The sequence below is a fragment of the Mirounga leonina genome, unplaced genomic scaffold, assembly GCF_011800145.1.
Source record: "Mirounga leonina isolate KUSES-001 unplaced genomic scaffold, KU_Mleo_1.0 Mir_151, whole genome shotgun sequence".
Taxonomy (NCBI): Eukaryota; Metazoa; Chordata; class Mammalia; order Carnivora; family Phocidae; genus Mirounga; species Mirounga leonina.
The window spans coordinates 5,952,720-5,964,758 of record NW_023270377.1 but is presented as its reverse complement, the minus strand read 5'-3'; the positions used below and the strand labels follow the sequence as shown (position 1 = coordinate 5,964,758).

Below are 12,039 nucleotides of genomic sequence, written 5' to 3'. Positions count from 1 at the left end.
CTCTTTCTCCCGGCTGTCATCTTTTGCTAGTTCTCCTTTGACTTACTCTGTGTTGGCAGCAAGGGGGGTGAAAATACCGTGCTGGAGAAAAGCAAAGACAGAAGGAGATTCAACATGTAAAGCAGGAATGGGCCCAGGCCAACGTGAGGAAGTAAGGGAACAGCACCCTTTTTACTGGGAATCTCCTGAACACCATCATAGGAGCTGGCTCTTCACAAGGTCACGCGTGTTCCCCTCTCCGGTGTGGCTGGGTTCTGGGGTCCTGCCTTCCCCCTTGTCCTCCACTTCCAAAGGCACAAAGAGAAAAAGACAACATTCCCGGGGCAGCTTTTGCAGAGGAAGGAGGTAAACGGTGAAGTTGGAAGGCTTTGTTGCGCTGAAGGGGGTGACGCTCTGTCCTCCGTGGACTGGGGGTGGGGGGCGGTTCTTTCAGCTGCAGTGTCCATCCGGTAGTGAAGCTGCTGCCAGAGGCCTTGGCGGGTCTGTGGAAGCAGGGGGAGCTGGAGGGGCCACCCAGGGGGTCATGCAGGACTCTGAGGGACCCCTGGTGGTTTGAGTCACACACGTGAACCCGAGCTCGAGTGGGCTTTTGCACATTCCAGGAAGCAGTGTGAGCTGCCAGGAGAGGCATGGGGTTTGTGGAGATTTGAGCCACACACCCCATGGTTCTGGTTCTGGTTCTGGTTCTGGTTTCTTCACATCAGGTGACCAGCCCGACACCTTAAATGCAGTCATTGAATAGGATCGCATAACAACGAGTTCATAGCCCAGGGGGAAAGAAGTCATGGGTACTTATAAATAAGCAGGGAGGGAGAGAGAGAGAGAGAGAGAAAGAGGGAATGGGGGGGGGCACAAAAAGCCAGCGGAAATTGCACACAGACAGTATGGTAATAACTTACTTAATTTCTTTGATCTTTTGGTTCCTCATCCCTAAATGGGCCTCTTCCCTACCGCGAGAGATGATTGCGAGGAGCAAGAAGCCCGATGCCTTTCGTGGAAGCCTTGTGGGTCTCGTCCAGCACCAGCTCCGCTGCCTGGTCCCTTTGCGTTTCTCCAGCTCCTCATGCATATGCAGCTGTTGGCCAGACGCGAGTGGCCTGGAAATGGCCTGATGCAGATGTTTGTTTCTTCTTCATATTTGACCCTTGGGGGCTATTGCAAGGGAGGGCGTCGGTGTATTTCTGGCAGGTGTGTGTATGTTTTTTAAGAAATGAGTTGACGAGCCAGGGTCTTCCTAATTCAGTCCCAGAGCTGTGCTGTGACTGGGAGGCGGCAGGGAGCCACAGCGGTGGCCGGTGAGGCCAGAGCGGGGGAGATGCGGAAGCCTGGCATGCAGGGGCTCAGAGGTATCCTGTGGAGCAGAGGCTGCATTGGTGACTGCTTCTTGCAATGGCTGGTAAAAAGTAAAAAGTTCTTTCCTTGCTTTTCCCACTCCTCATTCGTGCTTCCAGTTATTTCTCCATGAGTCTCAGGCCTGACCCTGTCTCCCTCTCTGCACTAAGGTACAGAAGCTGCTGTGAAAGTCCAGACGTTGTTTGGTTCCTCCAGGCAGCGAAAGAAGTCATGAGGCCTGGAGACAGGACTTATTCTGGGTTGCTTTAGAGGACAGGGGTGGGCACGGCTGGAAGATGCAGGGAGACCCGTCTTGGCATAAGGCAGACGCTCATTCCTGCATTCCTTTCAATTATCTATTGAGTATCTACTAGGTGCCGGGCACTGTTCTAGACACTGGGGTTACAGCGGTGAACCAAACACACAATTATCTCTGTCCTTATGTAGCTTTCTGCCAGTTAAAGAGGACTGGCTGGGTCATTTCTGAGAGCTTCCAAAGAAAGAACAGCACTGCACAATGAGTCATACGTTTACTGGGGGTTTGGCCTAGAGGATTTGAAACGTGAAATTTGAAGTCTTAGGTCACAAACATCTCCATACAATGTTTTATGTACATTTAACTACTAAGTTGTTTATTCAAAGGAGACTCAGGACAAGTACATGTTGTTTGGAGAAGGACCCTGGGCAGACAGTGTGAAGTGTTGCCCAGAGCAGGGACACTGAGTAGAGGGAAGGGTGGGCACGTGGGCAGGCACCTCAGGGAGGGAAGTGGGCTATAAAGGTGCCTGGGTAAGGTACGCACTTCCCAGTCATTCCGGGGGCCTGCCGGGAGGAGGTGACACCCACAGGTTCTGGCTGAGTTCCCCTATTCTGTCTACGGGTGATGTTTGAAGGTTAGGGTGATAACACGGGCCTATAGCTTTGAGCAAATGTTTCTTTTCTTTCCTTTTAAACATCATTTTGAACAGACTGGTTTAATTCAGCAGTCTTGTGTATTAAGGCGATGATTCGGGAGCGCCTTGGGCTGAGGGCTGGGATCGGGGATTCAAGTCCAGCTCTGCTGTGGGAGAGCTGATCCTGCAGTCTGTGAGCCGGGCCGCGGGACATGGCCTCCAAGAGTCTCCTTGTTCAAGGAATCTGACGCTCGGGGTCGCTGTTTCTCTTCTGGCTGCAGGCTCCCGCGGCTGGAATCCTCAGGTTGCTTTCCTCTGCTGACCTGGCGCTGTCTTAATGAACCTAATTCACACTTGTTAGGAGAAAAAGAGAACCAAACAGGATGTTACCTGTTGTAGATTGTGACTGGGTATCACAAAACCTACTCTCCTTGTGTCTCCTTCCCTGGGGGCAGATGTAACGTACGGAGTTGAAATTTTCCACCAAGGCAGTTCATAGGTACAAAGGCCCAGTAATCGAATTGTGGATGTTTATGAAACATGAGACGAGTTGCACCATCCCTTTGTGGAAAGCGCTGTTCAGTCTTAAGGCTCATTGAATCCCCAAATCCTGAAAGATACGGCGAAATGTGGTTCTGATATTTTATGAATATAGCCTCTCTCTGTCATTCCGTTCAGAAAAGAGGCCTCTATTCATTAAAAAAAAATGCTTTCTCACTGCAGTGGTGACTCCAAGCTCCAGAATCGATCCATTTAGGGTTTTTTCCATCGCTCAGGCCAGGCTTCTGAAAGGCTGAGCCGGGCTGGGGCTGTGGCTTGCCCTGTATGTATCTGCCTCCCGGACCAGGGTTTTGGAGGGGGAGCGGGGGGCAGGTAGGGCCTGTCCCACCTGCTCTTATTTCGCAGACAGTTCTTGGTGGGTAATCAGTGAGACTGACTGGGACCACCCCAATGGACGGTGAGGGATGCTGACTTGGTTTCTGGACCCACCCGTTCAGCTATCCCACAGAGGAGCGTGGTCACCACCCTGGGGCTGGGAGAGATTTTATTTCCTTTTATTTCCTTGGGGCTTGATTGCGTAAGGCCCCCATCACCTTTGTCCACCAAAGCTGCTGTTTGCATTTATAAATGAAGAAAAGGAAATACTTCTTGAGAAATGGATGATGTTTCTTGAATTCCTTCCAAGTCTAAAGTTGTAGGGTCTCTGTGGGATGTAGGGAAGCAGTGTAAGGCTCAAGATGAAACTCTCTGAGACCCAGAACCCCTGAGGCTGACACTTGCTGGCCGTCTGCCTAGGGCAAGTTCCTTAGCTTCTGTTTCCCTATGCCTTGTTTTCGAGGACAGAATAGGAAACGTGATATCTGAGTATCAGATGGACCCATGGGGTGCGTTAATTTAGTGAAATCGTAAGGTTCGAGCTGATGACACTTCCTTGGTGTTGGTTTCTTGCCTCGCACAAGGCAGTATGCTGGTTTCCTTACCTGAGCTCCCTTGGGCTTTGTCCCAGCTCCCCTCCAGTCCTGACCACGTTTCATTTTAAGGACGTCTAATGACTGCCTTTGTCTCGGGGCCAGTAGCTTCCTTGAGAATTCCTGTCGCACCTAATCTGACGTCCTGTGTGCCAGGAGCCCGGCACAGGTGTTTGGAATCCTGTGGGCTCTCAGTACATGTGTTTGAAATGGACGGACGAACGAGAGGGTCAGAGGTGCCCCCTGGAAGCTCCAGACCCGGCAGACAGATCACCGAGAGGCTGTCCAGATACAGTCTTCTCCTGGATCGTCCTTTCTCTGTTTATCTCCTGACATGCTTTCTTCTAAGAAATCATGCCAATTACACACACATGATGAAAGGATCACTGAGGCTGTTCCCGTCAGTCATTTCTGCAACCATATCTGCTCTCACAAGTGCCACATACAATCCCTGTGTGCAAATTAAAAAAAAAACAAACTTTCTATCAAGATGTTTTATTGCCATGTGCCAAAAAGTATTTATGATAAATACACAACTCTATGATGACAACAGTATGGCTAATACCCTCTAGAGTTGTGCAGTGCACAGCTTACACCACTGTACTGGATGGCCTGGGTATTCCACATTTGCCCACACAGGTTGCGCCCACTGTCTGCAGGTTCATCTTTAAAGAACAGTAAGGATGCATGAGTCCCTTTTCTGACTTTGTCAGCAACACGTGCATAATGGAACAGCAAGTGTGCAACCTACTTTCTAATCCCCCTGGAATATCTTGGGGCATGTGGTAGGGCATACTGTCGGCTCAAAAAGGATCTGGGAAAAAAATGTGTGAACATTTAAAAAAAAAATCTGGAAGCAGTTGATGTTTCCCAGCTGCTGATGTTCTCTCTCTGTCCCTTTCCATGCTGCAGTGGTACATGAATGGGGTGAATTATTTTACTGACCTGTGGAATGTCATGGACACGCTTGGGCTTTTTTACTTCATAGCAGGCATTGTGTTTCGGTAAGTGGGCCTCACCACCTTTGCCAGTTTCAGGTGCTTTTGGATCTTCTTGGGTGGAGAGGTGAAGAAAAGATCTTTGATGTTTCAAGCCCAAGATGAGCCTGTTTCCCCATTCTCCCCCATTTCGAGATTATTGCAAACGCCATTGTCTCGGCCTCTTCGAGACACAGCTTGGTTGGAATAAAGTTGCATCTCCTCTCTGCTCCCTCTTGGTGATCTATACTTGAGAAGTTCTTGCCCGTGTTTCCTTTGGTGCGTACAGAATTGCGGGAGATGGTTAGAAATTGAGGAGAGTCATATAATCTTTGAAAATGCATTTGTCCTTGGATGCTGGCTATGGAGCCTGTCCTCCCAAAGCCAGAGTCCAGGATGAGAAAAACCGGTCTAGAATCACCATTGAAAAGCAATGTGTACTCCATGTGGTAGAGAAATCGAGGCATGCCCCGACCGTGGCTTACATTGCCCATGCCCGCCTCCCTCCAGGCCTGCCTTCCCCCCACGTAGCTTCAAGGTAAAGCTCCTGGTCATACTTAAGCTGCATGCATGGTGTCCCCTCGCAGAGAAGCCTGACTCTTCATATTTATGCCTACCCATGCTCACTCTGCAATTTGAAGTGAGTAAAAACTCACTTTCTGCTTGGGTTCAGCATTTGAACCACATAATTTCTAGAGAATTCCAGGTAGAAGGCATATATAGCTTTCAATGAACACATTAGCAGGGGGTCAGCTAATCAAATGATCTGGCATCAATGAGGTAAATCTAATTACGGGAAACCTGGCAGAGCCACTTCCCAAGCGGTTGGGTGGGGATGGGGATTGGGATCATTATAGGGGCTGCAGGGGCCAGGAAGTTAGCGATAATGTGATTGGGTTCTTACAGTAGCAGTGTTCGCGGATGAAGGATTCAAGGGCAAGAACCTCTGAAAACTCTATCTTATGCAATCTCATTGTTGTCCTGGAAGGCCATAGGAGCAGAAGACCAGAGACTGACAGGTGGTGTCCTTGGCCTGTTTCCACTCACTCCCAGGGCCCCGACTCTGTTTCTTCGTGTTTGGTTATTTTTAAAAACAAAATTTTGAACTGTTTTGTCAATATCTCACACGTTCTGCTCCCCTTCCTTCTATAGGCTCCACCCTTCTAATAAAACCTCTTTGTATTCTGGACGAGTCATCTTTTGCCTGGATTACATTATATTCACTCTAAGGTTGATCCACATTTTCACCGTAAGCAGAAATTTAGGACCCAAGATTATAATGTTGCAGAGGATGGTAAGAACAGAGAATATTTGTGGTCATTCTCATTCTCCTTGCTAGAACCAGAGTTCCTTCCATTGTCGGTAGAAGGGTTTTGCCCATAGACATGTCACAGTTGGTAAGGTTTGCTTTCCTTGATGTGTTTTTCATCAGGGGCCTCTCTCCCAGCTTAAAATTTAACAGAAGATGACTAGTAGGAGCAAGTGGTTGACTAAGGGCAGTGCTAAGAAAGATACCTATTCAGATTTTACTCTTTACCAGGTGCTTTCATTTGAGTCACATGAGGCAAACTGAGTCACAGCTCAGTAAGAGCATAGGCGGGATAGGGATGTTTATACCCATTTTATAGATGTGGACCATGGAAGTTAATATGTTTGTCTGGAGGTGTGCAGTGGATTAGGGCTTCAATTCTATAGCCACGTAGTATAGATATAGGATAAGTGCTACCAGCCCTGTTTCATAGGGACGTCCAACAGAAAGATAATTACACACCGAAGATGTTGGTTTCCTAAGCTTGTTTTCCAGATGACCCAAACCTCCCGTGCTTCTGTCTTTAAATCAGATGGGTGTTTGGATTAGCTCATCTGGAGGTTGCTTTCCAACACTGAGGTTCTTTTGAGTTTGTGGTTTTAATTCAAAGCATATCTGAGACATCAAGTCACCATGAAGTCATGCTGTGTGTGCAAAAAGTTAAAAAATATGAAACTGTGCGTTCTTGCCTCATAAAGATAGTTTTTATTTTCTTTAAAAAAAGCACTGAGGACACAATGTAGGGATTTCAAGAATGGGAGCATGACGAGAGGTAGAGAAGGACAGGTACTCTGAGTTGGGTCCCTCTTTTGCTCTCAAGCCTGTCTCTCATCTAGAAGAAGACCAAGAAGACCAGCATTTGAACCACATAATGTTGTGTCTGTTGCTGAGCTGGTGTGGAGACCTACAGGCAAAAATGCATCAGTTTTAATTCTGAAAGATAGATGTCCCAAGACCCCAAGGTGGCAATGGCCATTTTTAAAATTAGCACCTCTGCCCTTCCCTGGGGTCAAATGAGCAGACGAGCCGCCGGGGGGAACACACCTGACTCCATTCTCTTGTCCTCCCTTGACAGCTGATCGATGTGTTCTTCTTCCTGTTCCTCTTTGCCGTGTGGATGGTGGCCTTTGGTGTGGCCAGGCAAGGGATCCTCAGGCAAAACGAGCATCGCTGGAGGTGGATATTCCGCTCAGTTATCTACGAGCCCTACCTGGCCATGTTCGGCCAGGTGCCCAGCGATGTGGATGGTGAGCCTGACTTGGCCTGGGAGGGGACATCTGGGAGCAGGTGGTTGCTTCCAGAACCAGACCCCAGGGCTCCCTGCTCTGACCCACAGCAGGAGTTGGGCCAATACCATGGAGTGAACGCTGACCCGCACCACCTTTTCTTTGCGTGTGAGCAGGATTTTTACTCCGCCTTGCCAATGTGCCCAACAATGTTAGTCTGCAATTTTGAAACTTCTTGAAAATAGCGTTTCTTATGTTTTCAACAGCGATGTGGCAATTGACAGCAACGAACCTCACTAGTGTAGAAATGGGCGATGTGAGTTGTACTCTGTTATATAACTGGGTGCCCATTTATTTCCGAAAGAGCAGTATTGAAAGTTTTGCTCGGGAACCTGGAATTTCAGCTTCTGGCCTTCGCCTCTTTTAGAGGCAGGATAATGTGGTGCAGATGACATCAATGTGCACATGCCCGGTTTACGTGAGGAAAGTGCAGGGCACATGGAGCCCAGCATGTGTCTTGAGTGAGCTGTGGAAAGCCTCTTTATGATGCTGACAATAACCTGGGCTTCTCGTGTTCTGTCCTGCCAGGACACGACGATCCTGATGTTTCCCCTGCCCTACTGGTCGCATTTCATCCTGATGTTTCCCCTGCCCTACTGGTCGCATTTCATCCTGATGTTTCCCCTGCCCTACTGGTCGCATTTCTCAGCTCCCTGGTGTTTTTTCCATTATCCTTTTGGCCTCAGGCTGTCCTGGCCTCTTCTGCTGCAGCCTCTTCCAAGACCTTAGCTCTTTTCCTGTGCCCTGAGGGGAAGGCATGTTGTTGGCATTATTTCCCTTCTGCACGCTGTACTCACCATTTTACCTGAGGGAGCACATTTCGTCCTCAGGAACCCTACACCTCAGTGGCTTTAGTCCTTTGTGAGGACTTGGACTTTCTCCAAGGCCTCCAAGGCCCCCATTCTAGGGTCTGTCACCACTGTTCACACAGTTGTGCAAATCCTGTCCTTGACATCTCCTATGATTTCATCCCTCATCTCCAATTCATCAGCTCGTTTTGTTGATTTTATCTCATCAACGTCTATGAAACCCGAACACTTTTTACCATCCCCACCACTCCAAGCCCTCCTCAATACGTGATCATTGTTTTGTGCCCCCTGCCCCCCCCGCCCGGGGTGCTGTGGTACTGCCCCCTCCAGAGGGTCCTCGCCTTGCCTTTTGGTTTCTACATCCTCAGGTACCACGTATGACTTTGCCCACTGCACCTTCACTGGGAATGAGTCCAAGCCACTGTGTGTGGAGCTGGATGAGCACAACCTTCCTCGGTTCCCCGAGTGGATCACCATCCCCCTGGTGTGCATCTACATGCTCTCCACCAACATCCTGCTGGTCAACCTGCTCGTTGCCATGTTTGGGTACGTGCTTTGTCATGAGTTTCTCGGGTGTTCATGGTGTGGCAGGCCGTGTGCCAGGCGGGCTGGAGGAACCAGGAGCAAGGCCATGAAGGTCCACGCTTGAGCAACTTGTGTTAGAGCTTACGGGACTGGTGGTCTTGGGGGAGGCGTGCAATCTTAAAGGTACCATATTAAAAATACAATATGTTCCTATTTGCTGTGCTGTAAGCTTATATGACATCACAGCCAGGCACTGTGACATGTTCCAGCATGTTCAGACCCTGTATGTCTAGCATGCATTCAGTTGTCTCCCTGAGCACCACGATGTGGGCTTGGTGCTGATGCAGTGGAGCGCAGCTCCTCCCTAATCTCCTTGTTTTCTGTGGACTCGGTGGTGTGGATTCTAGGGTTTAAAGGACTTAGCCTCTAGTTAGTTGCTGCTTTGAAATTTTTCAGTTTTTTAAAATAATCTTATTTATTTGAGAGCAAGCGAGAGAGTAAGTGAGAGGGAGAGAGAGAGAGAATGAACATGAACAGGGGTGAGGGGCAGAGGCAGGGGGAGAAACAGACTCCACGCTAAGCAGGGAGCCCGATGCGGGGCTTGATCCCAGGACCCCGGGATCACAGACCTGAACCGAAGGCAGACGCTTAACCGAATGAGCCAGCCAGGTGCCCGAAATTTTTCAGTTTAAATACAGATCCCAAGAGCAGAGTCAGAAGAGTGACTTTCTTTTGGGGCTCGTGTCTAATGAGGTGGAGGGAGAATACGATGGTTAATCTAAAAAAATTTTATTGCCTTTGGCAGCTCTCCTTACTACTTTTAGAAATCATGATTTTCGTTTCCCTTCATCTTTCTTCGGAGGGTTTCCAGGGGCTCCAGGGGTAGTTAAAGTGCGAGCACCGTAGTATGTTGCTGCTTTAAGGTAGGTAGCCATTGTGAGTACGTGATCCCAGCATAGACAGACAGAGAGACAATTTAGCAATGAAATATCCTTGTTAAACCTTGGGGTGGAAGAGAAACAGTCAGAATCAGAAACCGAGAAACTATGAAAGACAAGATAAACACTTTTGATTTCATAAAGCAAGTGTTGAAGGTAAAGGTTTAATCTCAGATGAAATCCACTGATAAGTGATAGAATGGCGGAAATGCGTGGTGGCCAAAGACTTTAGATTCCTAATGTAGAAAGAGCTTCTGCAAACTGGTAGCAGAAAGAAGACCCAATAGAAAATTGGTGGAGTAAGTGCAGTCTGGAGAAGGAAAATTCAAATGGCAGAAAATCACATGAAAAGGGGCTCCAGCTTGTTGATGGGAAGGGCCTGATGAAGCCAACAGGATGCTGGTCTAGGACCCATCAGATGAACAGAAATTTTAAAAAGCCATTTGTGTTAGGGATGAGGCTGGGAAATGGGCATTGCTCCTGGCGATGTGAATTGCCTCTAAGTCTGTGGAAAGTGATATGAAAAGAGTTATTAGGAGAAAAAACACACAGATCTTTGACCCAACTGTCTCGCATCTGGGATTCTATTCTAAATACCTATGTACAAAGATGCATGTTGGTTTATTGTTTGATGCCTGTTGATAGTGTGATGGTTGAATAAAGCTTGTTATAGATGACTGAGTTTTGTGCAGGTCTTACAAAAGGTAGACCTCTATTTAGTGACTTGAAAGGATGATATTTTGTTAAATATAAAAAGCAAATTGCAGACAAATTTTTATGGTATAATCTCATTTCCTTCCAGTAAAGAATAAGAAATGAAAAGAATCAAGTATGTATTTCACTTGTTACAGTGATCGTATATTGCTTTCGGAATTTAGAAGAAAAATAAGAAAAAGACAGTTGTCACATAGAGCCCTGGGCTCCTGAGAGACACAAGGATTGTGGATGAGGGTCAGTGGACTCCCTTCGCACAGGGCTGGGTGGGAGCACGTGCCTCTGGGGACATCACCCACCTATCAGGCTGAGCAGTGAGTGGCCATCTGGTCCTCAGGTGTACAAAGAAGCCCTCCTCAGTCCAACCTCTACACTGTCATGTTTCTAAAATGTCACTGCTCTACTTAAAATTCTGGAAGGGTTTTAGTATTTCCCTATAGCTCTCAGGGTAAATTTCAGGCTCTTCAGCTTTTTCCCAGGGCCATCCCTGACCTGGCTCTTGAGCACACCCAGGCATCTCACTGTCTGTCCCTGGGAGGCACCCAGGTGTCTGTCCCGAAACAGGGTGATCTGTCACATCTGACTCTCTGCAAGTGCTGGTCCCTCTGCCAGTGATTACTTGCTCCGTCTTGACTGTCTCTTGCCCCAGTCCTGCTGGCCTTTTAGGGAGCTACGTATCATCCTTTGCCTGAGTGGTCCCCAGTGCCCTCCCCACTTTGTGTAGAGACTCCTTGCACCCCTTGTGCAGTGACAGCCTTCTCTCCTTCTGGATGGTATGTTCTAGAGGATGGAGATTAGGTCTGTCTCAGCACCTGGCACCTTGTGGGTTGGATGAGTGAAAAGAACAGGGCTTTTCCCGTGTTTAGTTCATTATTCAGTTATCGCTCAGGAGCCTGGCTTCTGGGTCTCATACTCCCTGAGAAGCACCAGTGGTGAATAACAGACCAGCAAGGGCTTCATTACATAAATGTATAACGTCTGTTCCGTGGCAGGTGCCTGGGCCACGGAGATCATGTGGCTGTTATTTCCACGTGGACTTAAAGAGGGAATGGGCTACCTTCTCCATCACCACCTCCAGCTGGTGGCCAGGTGACTCAGGAGTCAAGAAGCTAGACAGCGTCCCGGTCTGAGCTGCAGAGACAGGTGGCAGAGGCTAGGTGATCAAGTGTCCATGTGAGAGCAGGAAAGGAGGGCAACTCCCAAAGGTGAAGCTAAGGCAGAGAGGAAATGGGATGGTGTGGGGTCCCATCTTACAGGGATGACACACCCTCGTGACCTTTACATCAAACACTGGCTAGACCCTATGAAATCTGACCACGGAGATAATTTCCACAGAAATTAAACAAAAGGGCCGACAGCCCCCAGTGCCAGATAGTTGAGCTACACTAATTTGGTAAATCTCAGAGAGGCACCGAGGAGAGGATTACTTAGAGCTGTCCTGAGTCTGCGTGCTGTGAGATGTTCACAAAAGCCCTTCTCGAGGACCACGCCACATGGGTAATCCATTATCTGCATCACAATCATGAACTGATAGAACTTGGAGCCAGGAGAGACTGGAAGCCAGCCTGTCATTTTCATGTTGAGGAAGTGGATGCCGGGCAGCCCCACGTCCACGGCTCTGGCCACACTGCTGTCCATTCGAGGCTGGGTGCAGTTCTCCTCCTCACGAGACCCCAGCCACGGCATGGTACCTTACTGTCGCCCTATTCAGCGTTTAGGTGTGACAACTTGGGGCATCCCTTCCCTGGGGGGGCCTTCTAGGATAGTCCTGGGTTCAACTGGAGGCC

General features: G+C 48.6%; 1 protein-coding gene across 1 annotated transcript in view; it reads left to right on the top strand.

The window, feature by feature from the left end:
- The window catches only part of TRPM8 (transient receptor potential cation channel subfamily M member 8), an 84,558-nt gene that overhangs the window by 53,072 nt on the left and 19,447 nt on the right, over positions 1-12,039 (top strand). Inside the window, exons 18-21 of the mRNA XM_035006563.1 lie at positions 4,607-4,698; positions 5,824-5,965; positions 7,056-7,227; positions 8,444-8,621. Coding sequence (XP_034862454.1) covers positions 4,607-4,698; positions 5,824-5,965; positions 7,056-7,227; positions 8,444-8,621 — 584 coding nt within the window. The remainder of the gene's footprint in view (positions 1-4,606; positions 4,699-5,823; positions 5,966-7,055; positions 7,228-8,443; positions 8,622-12,039) is intronic.